Source organism: Excalfactoria chinensis, chromosome 4 (assembly GCF_039878825.1).
Source record: "Excalfactoria chinensis isolate bCotChi1 chromosome 4, bCotChi1.hap2, whole genome shotgun sequence".
Lineage (NCBI taxonomy): Eukaryota > Metazoa > Chordata > Aves > Galliformes > Phasianidae > Excalfactoria > Excalfactoria chinensis.
In genome coordinates, this window is record NC_092828.1 from 55233345 (window position 1) to 55247644 (window position 14300).

At 40.0% G+C, this 14300-nt stretch overlaps 1 protein-coding gene across 1 annotated transcript in view; it reads left to right on the forward strand.

Moving 5' to 3' along the window:
- The first annotated feature begins 755 nt into the window (after positions 1–755).
- Positions 756–14300, forward strand: part of GATB (glutamyl-tRNA amidotransferase subunit B) — a 43304-nt gene continuing 29759 nt past the window's right edge. Inside the window, exons 1-2 of the mRNA XM_072334801.1 lie at positions 756–924; positions 2414–2564. Coding sequence (XP_072190902.1) covers positions 788–924; positions 2414–2564 — 288 coding nt within the window. The 5' untranslated portion in view covers positions 756–787. The remainder of the gene's footprint in view (positions 925–2413; positions 2565–14300) is intronic.

Below are 14300 nucleotides of genomic sequence, written 5' to 3' on the forward strand. Positions count from 1 at the left end.
TGATCTTTATTGCCATGTATTTGTACGGCAATAACACCCTCATGCCCAGAAGGGATGAGATCCCACTGCTCTGCATACAATGAGATAAGATTCAAGACTGCAGCCAAATGGCACCACATGAGCAACACGTCAGGCAACAGCAGGTGATGTCTGATGCCCAAGATTTGCAAAACACCACCCATAAAGCATCAGCTGGTTTTGTATCAGTGTGACACCAAAACAAATATATATATATATATGCAACTCTTGGGAGACCTTGAGCGAGAGACACTTTAAACAGGAGCTCAGACAAAGGCACAAAAGCAATCAGTGTCTCTTGTGCCAACATTTCTAGGACGACTGTTAAGGTTCTCAGGCTAGGCTCAGGACCTGTAGATCCAAGGCTCTTAAGACCTCCTCAGATTGCACTGAAGCAGCTTCTCACGCCAATAGCGTCGCATTCCGAGGCACAAGAGGCAATGCCTCTCCAGAAGTAAGGAAGAAAACTGTGCCAGGAGGCAGGCTTGCACCTGCCCGCTAACAAGACGCCGGGTTAGCAGAACTGAGAGACAAAAGCCGAACACTCGCCAGAACCTCCCATTCTCTCACTACGGACCCGATCAGGCGGAGCGCCCGCGTGCAACGCGCTCTTCCCACAGCGACGGGCGGGGGAGGGAAGCCAAGGCGACGGCTCTGTCGGGAGTTGTAGTTCTCTCTCCCGCCGTTCCACGCAGCCATCCCGCTCTCAGGACTACATTTCCCAGGGGGCGCTGCAGTAACCCTCCCCCCAAGTGTTTTGCAAAGCAAAATGGCGGCGCGCGGCTGCGGTGGGGTTTGGCGCCGGGCATTGCAGCGCGGCCCTGGGGGATCTTGCTCCGCTTCCCGCCCTTGGCGGGCCGTCGCTTGCAACGCCAGAGGTGGGGCGGTGCCGGTGGGGCAGAGCGGGTACGGTGCTGAGATAGCGCGGGGAGCGGGGCTGGGGGCTGGCGTTCTCCTCCCTGGTATCTGTAAGCTTTCATCTTCTGTGTCAACATTCAGGTTTCTCTGCACGACCGATCACCTAAATAAAGTTATGCGGGTGCTAGCAGGAATTGTTCTGCTTCGGGGTAGTTCTTCAAAGACGCAGATAAAACACAGTTTGAACAAACGCTGGGTTATTCTTTGTAACGCAGTGTAAGCCTGAGTGCGCTCTGTGGTGGTTTGTCACATACCATGCGGTAGTGGAGGTGCATTGCAAGGAGGCAGGAAATACTGAGATAAATTGGCCAGAAAAAAATAGATAATTAAAAATAATAATATATATATATTTCTAAGACAAAGTATTTTCCAGGAATAATGGAAAACACCGAGGAAAGCCTATTGCTTCATTAAAATAGTATTGCCTGCTTAAAGCATCTGAATCGTAATCCTTTTTTACAGTCTTCCTGAAGCAGCAACAGGTAGCATCTGCATCGCTACAGTGATGCTGTAACAGGGCAGGCGGGCTGAAATCCTGTCAGTGCCTTCTGTTCAGCTTTGGAATACACGCTGTACCTCATCTATTTGATATTTTTCTGCAGCTTGCTTATCTGCTCTAGCTATCTGGGTACTTTGGCTGCTGAGGTATCTTGCTGTAGGAAGGTGATTTCATCACTGAAATATTATTTTGTGCCACTTCATTTGTACAAGGCCAGATAATTACTTACAGAAACCGTCAAGCAATTCATACTGTAAAGGTGACCCTTTTCTCTTATCCATATAAAGGTTATGGATGTGAGAATTGCAATTACTTTCCAGATAATATAGAGAAGCCGTATTCTGCGGAGTATGTTCAGAGAGCAGTAGCTCTCTAGTTGGAGTGATGATTTCTCTATTACCAGATTTCTAATGTTTATGCTAATGTGCTACTAAAACTGCTCTGGAGAGCTACCTTTCCCAGCATGCAAGTGACTAGCTGACAAAGAATGCATAATTTATTGTGCCACCTGTCTGTTGGAAATTTATCAAACTACATGAGAAGTAATTGATATTTATGATGATTTTATAATTTTCCTGAGTTACCAAATTAGGGTTCATCCAGCATGCAAGTTTGCCTCATTAATTTCTGCAAGACTTCTTATCTAAGGCAAAGGCGAAAGTTTCAGATCATTACATTTTCTTTCTTAGATCATTCTCTTCTGTATATTACCACGCACTTTGCCATACAGTCCTGTCTTCATATGTTTTGAGTTACTGCCTGGTCTCCAACGTTGCAGCACAACCTTTGCCAACACGCTGCGGATGGATTTGCCATATCATTTATAATCTTTTCTTACGTTACTTTAAACATTGCAATTTTTAACAATCACATTCAAATTTTTGTTTAAAACAACAACAACAAACACAACACTATTTTTAGGTGGTTTTCAATGTCATCCATATGTTAACTGCGTTTGATTTCTTTTTTTCTTTTCAGCCTTGCTCCATGGGTACCAGTTGTGGGTCTGGAAATTCATGCACAGATCACTTCCAACTCAAAACTTTTCTCTGGCTCCCAAGTCCAGTTTGCAGCACCTCCTAACTCTTTGGTATCGTTCTTTGATGCTTCTTTACCTGGAACTTTGCCAGTAAGTTATGCTTCGGCTTAGTTTTCAACAGAATTTATGTACTCAGACTTAGCTGACATTTGCAATATTTTGTTCTTCCTAATATAGAATTGTGGTCTATAGAACCATTTTTGCCTGTTTTTCTATTTTCTGTTTGTTTGATAATCTGAGATACTCGATATTGTTTCTTTTCAGTCTACAAACTCCCTCCCTAGTTATCCCTGCAAGTAGGTGATGTCTTATGCAAAGGAAAAAAAAGAAAAAAGGTGTCTGTTTGACATATTGAATGAACTGCACTATTTCTCTGAGGCCAGAGTGTATTTGGTTAGTATGAGGCACAGGGTATTCCTTAATGTGAGAGTTACTTAAATTCCTGTGAGAGAAGGACATCTTAGACTTCCAAGTGGCCATTTCACTTTACTTTGCCATATGTGTGTTGATGTAACTGTCATTTGCTGTTTGCAGTGTTTTACTCTGAGATTACTTGGTTTCCAGCATAGAAATTTTCTGGTTTAGGAAAGTGTCAACTGTTCCTATTTTCAGTGCAACATAATTTAAAAAAAAAAGAAGAAGAAAAATCTATGTGAAAAGCTGTGAACTAGCAAGTCAGAATAGCTAGCTAGCGTTTTGGTATGAGAATTTATTAGGGACAACATAATTGTTTGAAGTCACAGCTCAGTTATAACTCTGGGTTGTTTTGTTGTTTTTTTTATTGGTGATACCTGTGACAGTGCTTCCTTAGAATTCTCAGGGAATCCAAGAGATTTAAAACACACACACACACACACACTTAACAAGTATAACCCTATACAGTGAAAATAAGTACTGAATAGACTTGGCAGTGCCTCATGCAACAAACATGCAGAGATTATAATGGGGTCAAATTATTTTATGCAAGAGCACTCCCCTAAGTATATCTGTGGAGCTTTGAATTCCCGTTGCAGGTGTATTTTTTTTCAATCTGTTGGAAGCTTTTCTTCACTGTATTAAAGCTTTAAATAATATTGTGAAATTGAGAACTATAGGTGGATTTCTAGGGACTTGGTATGTGCCATGTGCTCCTTAAAGAAAGAAATGAGTTGATATTCATTCTGTATGTGCAGAAGCATTGAAGCCTAAGGAAGTGGAGGTTCGATGCTGATAAAATTTGGACTTGACTCTGGTATCACCTCCAACCTGGGCTGTTTCAGACCCGACTATGTGGAAATCTTGAAAACTTGCCAGAGAGAACAGAAATCTTCTGAAATCTTTCTGTTTCAGAAGAATCCAGTTAGACTTGAAACATGGAAGATGAGTTCCTTTCATGTGAAGGCAGGCCGAGGTTAGGGAGTTCATAATCACATAATTGTTTCAGACCAACTTAACATTCTGAAAATACATGGAAGTTCTGTTAAATTGCCTAATGCTTGTCTTCACTCAAGTAGAAAATCTGTTCTTGTAGAACAAAAATGAGCATTTGCATAGAGCTCACTTTTACGTACGTATTTCTGTTCCTCCAAGTTTGAGGGGCTTTTTTTGGTTTGTTTTCTTCTGTTACAGTGTTTTACAAATGAGGCTTTGTGTAGCCTTTGTGAGAATGTGGTAATGCATGCAGGCTTTGGCAGAGAAGATAACTGCACCTGAGATGCAAAAGCAGGATGGCTAGGTTAACTGAAAAGTAGTGATTCTGTATTAGCTTCTACAGCAGCTTCTGTCTATGTGAGGAGAAAGATTTATCTCCGTGTAGTAGTGGTGAAAACAGGGTTGAAAGTAAGTGTTACAAAAGAGCTGCTTTTGCATGTTACAATGTGATACAGAATCCAATCTGTAGTCTTACCTTCAATTTTTCCCATTGCACTTGCTGTATGCAAGTTTGAGAACGATATTTGTTCTGGCAGCGAGTGTTTATTTAAGAAAAAATAAAGCAGCATCTTAACAAATGTTCTGAACTGCCTTTAGAAGGTATGGAATTTGGCCTCTCAAGTCTGTTTTGTTGAGAAATGAAAGAAAAAAAAAGGAGCAAGGTTTTAACACAACTGAAGAATACTGTAGTTGTGCAGCCGAGAATAACTGCTGTTGTAAACTGAGGATGACCATTGCAGTTCTGTGTCAGAGGGATTTAAACTTACCACGGGACCATGGTATGGTTGTGATAGGCAGCCGTACTAGCACTGCTGATTTGCAGTGGGACCAGAAAGAATGGTGCGGAGAGAGCTTTTCTCTTTGTTGTACATTTCTTGGTCACTAATGAGCATGGGAGTGATCCTTTGCTGAGTAAAGGGGAAACTATAGGAATCTGTTTAGCCCTCCTCCATCTTTCTGCTTTACATTTTTTTCTTGTACTGTCATGCAACTTATTTTATGTTACTGCTGCAAGTAAGGCCTTAGGAGGACCATAAAAAACAGGGTTATTGCCACGAACATTTCGCTATGCCACTTTCTTAATGTGCCTCTGAGAGACAGCTACAGGCAAGAAGAGCTATGCAGGTGTACTATTTGGCGTGAGGCAGAAAAAATGACCTGACAAAGCTTTGATTAAATAGTCAGACTGGAAAGCACATCCCATGCCACTCTACAGACTTCATTATTGTTCCCTGTGGTGATGGAGCCCCTCACCCCTGGACCAGATAGCATCTTGCAGAAATTTCTGTACAGATTGCCTCTCTTCGGGACAATACATGAGCCCTCAAAATGTAAGAAAGGCTTTTTCTTTTTTCTTTTTCTTTTTCTTTTTCTTTCTCTTAAACCGAGTGGATGAACTTGGCAATGAACTTACTGTGGTGTATTCAGAGAACTTGTGGTTTCATAGTGTGGTGTATATAATGCATTATATGTACCTGTAGATTGATTTGAAATTCTTCTGAGGATCCAGAAAGGTGATTTTGCTTCCAGTCTGATGGATCCTCTGTGTTAATTCTGAGAATGTCTTAAAGGTTTCTAAAGATGAGAATGGTCTCACAGAAAGTGAATCGAGAATCTGGGTCTGTTTAGCCTTGAGAAAAGAAGGCTGAGAGGGGACTTGATCCAGGTTTATAAATACCTGGGGTGTGGGAGCTATAGTGGCGAGGCTGGTCTCTTTTCAGTAGTGCGTGGGGACAGGACTAGGGGCAACGGGCTGAAACTCCAGCATAGGAAGTTCCGCACGAATGTGCGCAAGAACTTCTTTACGGTGAGGGTGACGGAGCACTGGAACAGGCTGCCCAGGGAGGTGGTGGAGTCTCCTTCTCTGGAGATATTCAAGACACGCCTGGACGCCTACCTGTGCGACGTGGTGTAGGCAGCCTGCTTTGGCAGGGGGGTTGGACTCGATGATCTCTAGAGGTCCCTTCCAACCCCTATAATTCTGTGATTCTGTGATTCTGTGAGATATTCTCATTCTTGAGGTGGCTGACTAAAAGGTAATTACAGCTCAGCCTAAGAAATAAGGTAATAGACCTATTAGCTAAAGGCTGAAATCTTTATTGCCTGTGCTTAGTCTTTGTTACAAATCACACCAGAAGATGCACATTTTATGTTTGCGTCCTTCATGATTAAAGTGAAAACTTGATCCTGCTTTGTTCTAGGCAAATACACTGAGAAATAATATAGGATTTACGTAACTGAGGTTTGAAGTAATAAGATTTGAATGCTAGCCCTACAGTCTTAAGTGTCTTGAAATTGTTGACACCTTGTGCATTTGAATTTCATTGTCCTTATAGTGTGAATAGAGTCTTTTGTCTATTTGTAAGGTAATCGTGGCAACACTTGGTAATGACCAAGATCTGCATATAATGAAGAAAAGATAAATTTGTCCACCTTAATAAAACTGGAGTAAGATGCATGGTGAACGCTACTACCGTGAGATTCATCTTATTTTGGGGATATTTAAGTGGTCTTCTCTGAAAGTGATGCCTCCTATTTTATTGTGCTGACCCATGATGTCAGAGGTGGTGGTGACAGACGCAAAGGGGCGGTCTGACAAAACAGTGTCTGACATGGAAGTGTTTATGAAGCAAAGGTGTGTCACTGAATTCCTCCCTGTGGAATAACAGTAGTGACTATATTGAAAAATAGTGTTTTGTAGCTGTGAATTTGCTCTATCGAATAGTGTTGTTGTGCTCTTTGAATCTGTTGTGGTTTTCATGGGAAAAAATAGGAGGCTTTACTTTTGAAGTGCTGTTTTTTTCCTGTTTGACTAGACATGCTGCAGGACTTGACAACTCACCCATAGCTGCTATCCTCTACTGAGATTTTCACATCCTCATTTTAAATTCCTTTAGTTTTCCACCAGGAGTGCAGGAAGGATGCCTTTGCACCCTACTGTATCTTCTCTCAGCTGTATAATGACACTCCTGCAATCAGATACATCTTTTTTTTGTGGAAGAAAGTGCGACTAGAATAGCTGTTAGTCCTTGTTGCTTCAGGGATTGCATTACAGGCAACCTGAAGTCCAAACTCTGACTTTTCCAAAGCTGAGGACTGTCACTGCAGCACTGTATTGCACTGCTGTTTTCCCCACCCTGCAGTGCGGTGCTGTGAAATGGCTGCCCAGGGACCTGTTCAGAGATGCAGAGGATGCTTTTTAGTTACCCTCTTCTGTGTCAGGACTGCATCCATCCTTCAGAGTGACAGATACCCTGTGTTTTTACAGCTAACTTGGGTGATAGATTATCAAACTTCACGATGAATTTTACATGTTATTAATATACAGGATTTACCTGATGAATTTGCTTTCAAAAGCACTTGAAAGATTTCTGTGGATTTTGTTGTTTTTGTCACCATCTATATCAGAAGAGAAATGGCATTTCAGACCAGACTTTATACTTACCATTTGAAACTAGGTTCTTTGATACCCTGGGCCTGTTAAACGTGGTGATTGCAGCACCTGCTTTACCAACGTCTGACTTCAGTAGTGTTTTGACATTCCTGCGGGCATGCATATAAATTTACTCTGTTCTTGTACTACTTTGCTTTGAAAAACTCTGTTTCTTAGCTTTCCTTTTGATAACTTCATTTTAATTGCACACCTTTCTTGAGGAATCGGACAGTCTTATGATCTTTGTATGCATGTTGGTTTAGCTGTCATAATCTACGTTTTCTTTTCTTCTTTGAAACCATATGTGCTTAAGTTGCTGTATCCTTCAACTCCCCTTTAAAAGTAAATTAATTGTAATGCCTGAAGGAAAAAGTGAGTGCATGCTTGTTTCAAGCTATTTGCTGATGTCGAGGTTCAGTTTAACTGCTTGCTATGTCTTTCACTGAAAGTATAATAACTGCTCAGAGGGAGATGTTTTCCTAGAAATTCATGGTACCTATCTACAGCAGCCCTTTCTTTTCAGATGATATTTGAGCTTGCTACACGCATTTTATCATCACAGTTCACAGCCTTTTGTTGCTTACATAGTCCCAGCTTGCTAGACTTGCGAAGAACATTAGTGCTAGTTCCACTAGGCCTCTAAAAAGAAAATCCTGCTTAGTTTAGAAAGATCTGGGGGAGAGAAATAGGCTTTCAAATTATTTGCACCCTAGGTATGCCCTTACAGTTCATAGACCCTTGAATTGTTGAGAGCGTGATGAATTAGAGCCTACCTATATAATTTCAAGCAATTAATCAGTTAAATGCTATTGTACTGGTCTGGAGAAGCCTTTTAAAGAAGAGGAAGCCTATTTCAGGTGACTTTCAGGGCTGGTTTATCGTGAAGGGTATTCCTTCCTATATTTCCTTCTCTGTCATAAGATCATTCACTGCCTGGGTTAGTTACGTGTGGAAATGTTTTCCTTCAGTTTGGGTCCGAGAAATGTTACACCTCCTCAGTTAATATGCTTGCTTGCATCGACTTCCCTTCATGCATAACTATGAGTGCCATTTTTATAGAAATGTCTCAGCTCTTGTGCTTTGGGGTGTTTGGTGATGGTTTGTCATGGCTCTTCTCCCAAGCTTTGAAGAAATGCCCTGTAAAGTTTTCTCTTTTTGCCTTGTCTCCTTTATCTGTGAGAAGTTGCAGCATTAATTCTGGGTGTTCTAGTCTTTTTGTCAAGGCTTACAATTCCTGTAGGGCTTTGTCTCCATAACGTTTCAGAAACTGTGCTACCTACTGAGCGCTCTTCCTTTTAGCTCTTGTTGGCTTTGCTATTTATCCCTAGCAGGTCCCCCTGGCTAATGTAAACTTGTCAGTTAGAACTGCACTGAGGTGACTAACATCTTGATGTCACCTATTTCAGTAGATCTTTCGGTGCATCAGTGATGTTATCTATGCATTCTCACTTATCTCTTACTGCGTTGTTCTTTCTTGCTTTACCTTTTGCTTTAAGCAGTTGTTTTTTTCTACTTCTTAGTGGGGAACTGGTGTTTACAACATCTCGTTTCCCTTATGCAGTGTTCTGCTGCTGCAGGGATTGTGCCATCCATGGTACATGGACAAGCATGGCTGTTACATGACAACTAGACAGATCAGCGTCCCCTCTTTCTGAAGTCAGTCTGAGCTTCCTGCTGAAATGCATGTTAGGCTTTTGCGGTAATATTTCTCAGTGTGCTGGGGATTTATTTTAAGTTTGAACTGTGGGTGATTTGGAGGGAGTAGGAGGAATTTCTATTGCTTCTCAGTCACTATATATACTTTGTTAAGATTTTTATCTCATTTTCTCTTCAAGCTGTTTCCAGGTGGTTCCCTTTGAAGGGGATGCAAGGTAGTGTAGTACAACATATACATACATTGTATGAAAACGGTGCTCTATCAAGAGTTTCAGTAGCAGCAGTGATTCAGTTTTTTTTAGCATTTTGACTTTGCCAACTGATGTCTTGCTTCTTTGTTCTTATCATCAGTTTTTTCTTTGAAGACTTTTTTAGAAGGTATTGAGGAAACACTGTCCAACAGTGTTTGATGTCAGGTAATTGTAGACTGGGTCTTTGTTCTCATCATGGTTATCTGTCTCATGTATAATGTTGCGTAATTGCCAGTTTTATGTATTTTGCCTGAAATTTCTCTTGGTGCAATTAGGCTGTAGTTGGTTCCTGGGATAAAATTAATTTATTTCTTTGTATTTTCCTCTTTATTAGCCACCTTGCCACTGTAAATATGTAATGGCTATTTTTTGTTGTTGTTTGTTTTATTTTCGAAGGAATATCTCGGCTCTTGCCACTGGAGTTTAACTACATGTATGGATTTTGCCATTGCAACCATTGTTTTCTATACAGAAATTTACATTTCTGCATATGTATGAAAATGTTCTGCATTATCACTGCCAGGTTTGGCCAAATTTGTCTAAAAATTTGTCTAAAAAAATTGAGGATGTTGAAGCATTTGTGAATGTATCAGGAAGGGCTTGAAGAGGAAATCAGTAATTGAGTTTGGGATGTTTGATGGAAGGGGGAGTGTTGAAATCACTGTTTAGGTAAAACAAACTTGGATACTTATTCATAGGAAATTAGTTTTCATTGGGCCTGCTGTTCTTGCCTTTTAACAAAGAATTATAACAACAACAAAAAAAAAAAGCTTGCCTTCTAACAAAGAATTTGTTTGCTTTCTTAACAGCTTTTTGCAAGATTTGCTGTGTTGTGTCACTTACTATTAGCTTGAATTAGTATATTCTTGTCTTTGTGTATGTTGGTGTTCCTCTGTTTTACTCCCAGTTTGTAAGCTGTATTTCTGGGAGTTCTGTCTGGTGAGCAAATAAGTGCATTTCAGGAGACTGTAAAAGGAGGGAAAAGGGCTGAGAGAATTATAGTAAGGGACTGTGAGCTTTTAGTGAACTCAGAAATTGCAGCGAGGAGCAGAGTCAAGATAGCCAAGTCAGAGAATGATGGTCACTGTGTATTGAACTTCAGAATTTGTTGCAACTAAGACAAGGGAACTGATCCTCAGCAAACCTAGGAGCAATCAACCACCTTCAAGAAACTCTTTCAGTTCTGTTCTGTCTTAAGTGCTTTGAGTTTATTCCCTATTTAACAAATTAAGAAACACTGAAGATAGCAAATGTCATTTATGTTTAAAGGCTGTATTAGGCTTCTTTCTTATTTTTATGTTTTTGCAGAACTCGGTGTAGGAAAATAGCTCCGTGTCAAAACTCTGAATTTGGATTTGGTGAGATTATTGTGTAGCTTATGTTTTGGCCACTGTTCTGCCACTGACCTCTAGAATTGTTTTCTCTGGCACTTCCTTTAACTGAATCTCACGTAGCATTGGCATTGGTTTATATTTCAGCTGGTGTCACAGAGTACCCATCCTTCTCACTGCTCAGAAAAACCATGTAGCATACCCAGAAGATGCTGCTATCAGCAGGAATGGTACAAAGGATAGATATGGGGCTTGGGTGAGAATGCCACAGAAGCAGTGTTTGATTATGGAGTTCATTAACCATTGTATTTCCAGTACATTGTTCTGTCTTTTTCTTGGAACCTGTTGTGAATGGCACAAGTCTATTTGGCTGTAGCCACAGATGATGGAAACTTAGACACAAAGATTACTGGTTTGAGGCAGTGCCACTGGATTGACTGCCTCACTACCAGCCCAGAAAATTGATTGCTTCCACTGAGAACACAGTAGCTCGAATGGAATTTTTCTTCTGTGGGCTTTTGCAACTGTTGTTGAGAAACTCAGCAGTCAGTATTTAAATGGCCTTGAATTTGATGATACTTTCCTGTTTTTCTTACTCTCAGGGGTCATAATTTCTCTGTAGTGCTGCTGAGTTTTCCTGGTTATCACTGCTACTAGAAGATAGTTGGTCCTATTTTAAGCCTAGCGGTATGAGCTCTCAAACTAGCTCTTCAGCTTCAATGGAATGTGCCTTGTTATTCTTTGGATGCACAGAAAGTAATGCGTTTGAGATCTGAGCGCTTCCTAAGATGTCAGAGTTCCTTATTTTTGAGATATGCCATGTATAAGTGTATGCTGCATCACTGCAAGCCAACTCTGCCACCAGACAAGGTTAGGGATAATAATGCGTTTTATATAGCAGCGTGTATCTTTGATACCAGAGAGCAGAAAGATAAGGATACCAAATGAATTAAGATATATTTAACTCTATATACTGCTTCAACTTCTCAGTTGCCAATTTGTTCTCTTTCTCTGTTCTAAAGTCTCTTTGTTAGTCTAAGATATTCATTTCAAATATCTGCCGCTTCCTTCCCTGCTTGCTCTCACAGTTCCTTAGGGGTGAGAATGTAATGCTTATCTTGGGGCTGGAAGTATGCTGGGGACTGAAATGCAGGACTTGTTAACTGACTCTGGCCTTATCTTTGAATTTGCCCCACACTTAACAACCTCATTTGTTAGAATATTGAGGCTTTTGGAAGACCAAACAAATAGCAATACTTATGTTGGCTTGTTGTTACTGTATGCCTAGGGGGGTGGAGTGTGGTTCCCAATGGCTCTATAGAAATAAATGGATTATTTGGAGAAAGGTTAGCTCTTGCTTATTGTCCTACACATCCTGTTTATGCATGGCTGCAGGACATTTGTGCCTTTCCATGTGTGGGGGAGGATGCCATGAAGGAACTCTATGTTGAAGTACTCAGCTGCAGTATCAGATTGAAAACTTGCCATTACATTTGTTCTAAGTAGATAAAAGAGTAAATTATTTTGAAGTTATTAATGCACTTCAAAGAACCATATATTAGAGTAAGGTGGTACTTCGAAAAACTGTAAGAATAGTAATACTGAATATATCCGTTATTGGAAGCAAATAAAAATCAGAGGGATATGAAATAGGAGTACTAAGAGATACGATTAGATGTATCTGTTCAGGTTTCTAAAGATTCCTACCAGGTCTGTGGAGAGCTGGTTAAGTACACTGCACTACTTCCTTCTTCCAGCTGTTTTCGAAATGAAAAGAAGCTAAAATTACATATTTCTGAGATAAGTAGTCCTGTAGGTAATCACCGGATGCTGATTTCTTCATGTGTAGAAGTAGGAGTGAAGGTCTTAAGATACTGAATGGATATGGAATCTGCTTTATTAAAATGTATGTCCTGGGATCTAATTTTTTTTTTTAAAATTCATTTTTTTAAATTACTTTTTATTTTATTTTTACATTTCTGGGACGTTATGTTGACTTCATTGCATTTAGTACAAGAAATACTTCGTTCTGTAACACAGGCTTCTGGTGTGCCGCTGCCACAAGGAAGAGAGAGCAGAAATAAACTTTTTCCTAGTAAGAGACATAGGTGGATTATTTTGTTGTGTTTTTTTGTTGTGTGTGTTTTGTTTTTTTAGCCTATCTTATGATTCACTTATTAGCAAAACAAACAGACAAAAAAAGCTGCGTCCTACTTTTTCAAGTGCTAAAATAATTTGCTAAATATAAAAACATACATTTTTACCTAAAAGAGAACAGGTTTTCTCAAGTGTAGTAGTGTAAGGAGTCAATAGTTGTATACTGCTAAGCTATTAATGGAAAAATAAACTGTTCAAAAATTCGGTGGGAATCTATTCTGTTTAAGGTATTATATATAGTTTTGTAGAACTGTTGAATAGTTTTGTGTTTAAAACCAAGGCCATGACTAAAATGACCTTGCAAATAAAGATATATTTATGAAGAGTCTTTATTCTTGTGACCTGGGTGTAGAGAAATACAAGTATTAGAACAAGTGAGATCTTAGTTGAGTTGGTCTTTCATTCCTTCAACTCTCAGTTGCCGCGGTGCTGTAGCAGGATAACATGGCTACAAGGGAGGCATTGCTGCTGTTGAGATGCCATTGCTGTGGTTTTTTAAGAGTTTCCAGTAGAAACAATTTACACCTCCTTCTGTGGTAGCTCTCTAGGAATTTCTTGAAGTAAATACCAGGGAGAGGTGCTTCTGTTTTAGAAGACCAGGAATATTTAACATGGCTTTCTAGGTTCTTAGTTTGGTCCATAGCTATTCATGAGCTGCATAGCTTTCTTTCAAGGCCAACCACTCTGCTAGCGAATCCGACTGGCAGCTTGTCAGTTCAAGCCAGTAATTTACATCTTTGGTGCTAGTCAAAGCTGTCAACTTAATAACAGCTTACCAGATAAACAAGCTGGAGGGACTTATTTTAGGTCATTAGTATGGGAAGTTTTACATATTGAATTGATATTTATCACTGCAGATTATTTAAGAAGCTAAGCCAGCTTGAATGAAATTAGTAGTTTGCTTAGCTGATTCTGCTTTATATGCACAGTGTAGATCAAGTGCTGGAATAAGTAGCAATAGTTCTGATATGGAGCAGTGTTGGATAACTTTTGATTCTTGAGGAAGTAGAGGGACATCTGATGGTTTTTAATTTACTTTTATTTGGGTTTTTTAGTCAAATGTGACAGGAGAAGGACTGTGCCACATGGCACTAAAGAAAGGATGAAATTTGCACTGACTTCTCTCACCACGGTAAATCAGTCAATAAAGAAATACCAGTTATCTGTTTACAGTGATTGGGCTACACTGGGGACAGGTATACTTTGCAGGCATCAAAGTGATTGGTAATACTACATGGAAAACAATCAATTCTTAGCATTTGGATGCTAGTTTATCCCCAGGGATACCAAAGTGGTTCACTAGTTGGGTTTTGTCTTGATCTCAAATTAGAATCAGTTGCAAGCATTTCTGGTCAGGAAATGTTGCAAGTCACTGGGCATGAGTTCAGCACTTTGGTGCAGCAGTGGTTTGAGTCTCCTCGGTCTTCATAGAGCCTTAGTGATTTCTGGTTAGAGAACTGATGGGTGTAGTTCTCTAATTGGTAAAGCTGAATAGTATAATGCCATAAGGCCTTAGAAGGAGGAAAAATTGCTTTTTAAGTTAGAAATGTAGTGGTACTTTAAACATCAAACAATTTCAACTGTTAAT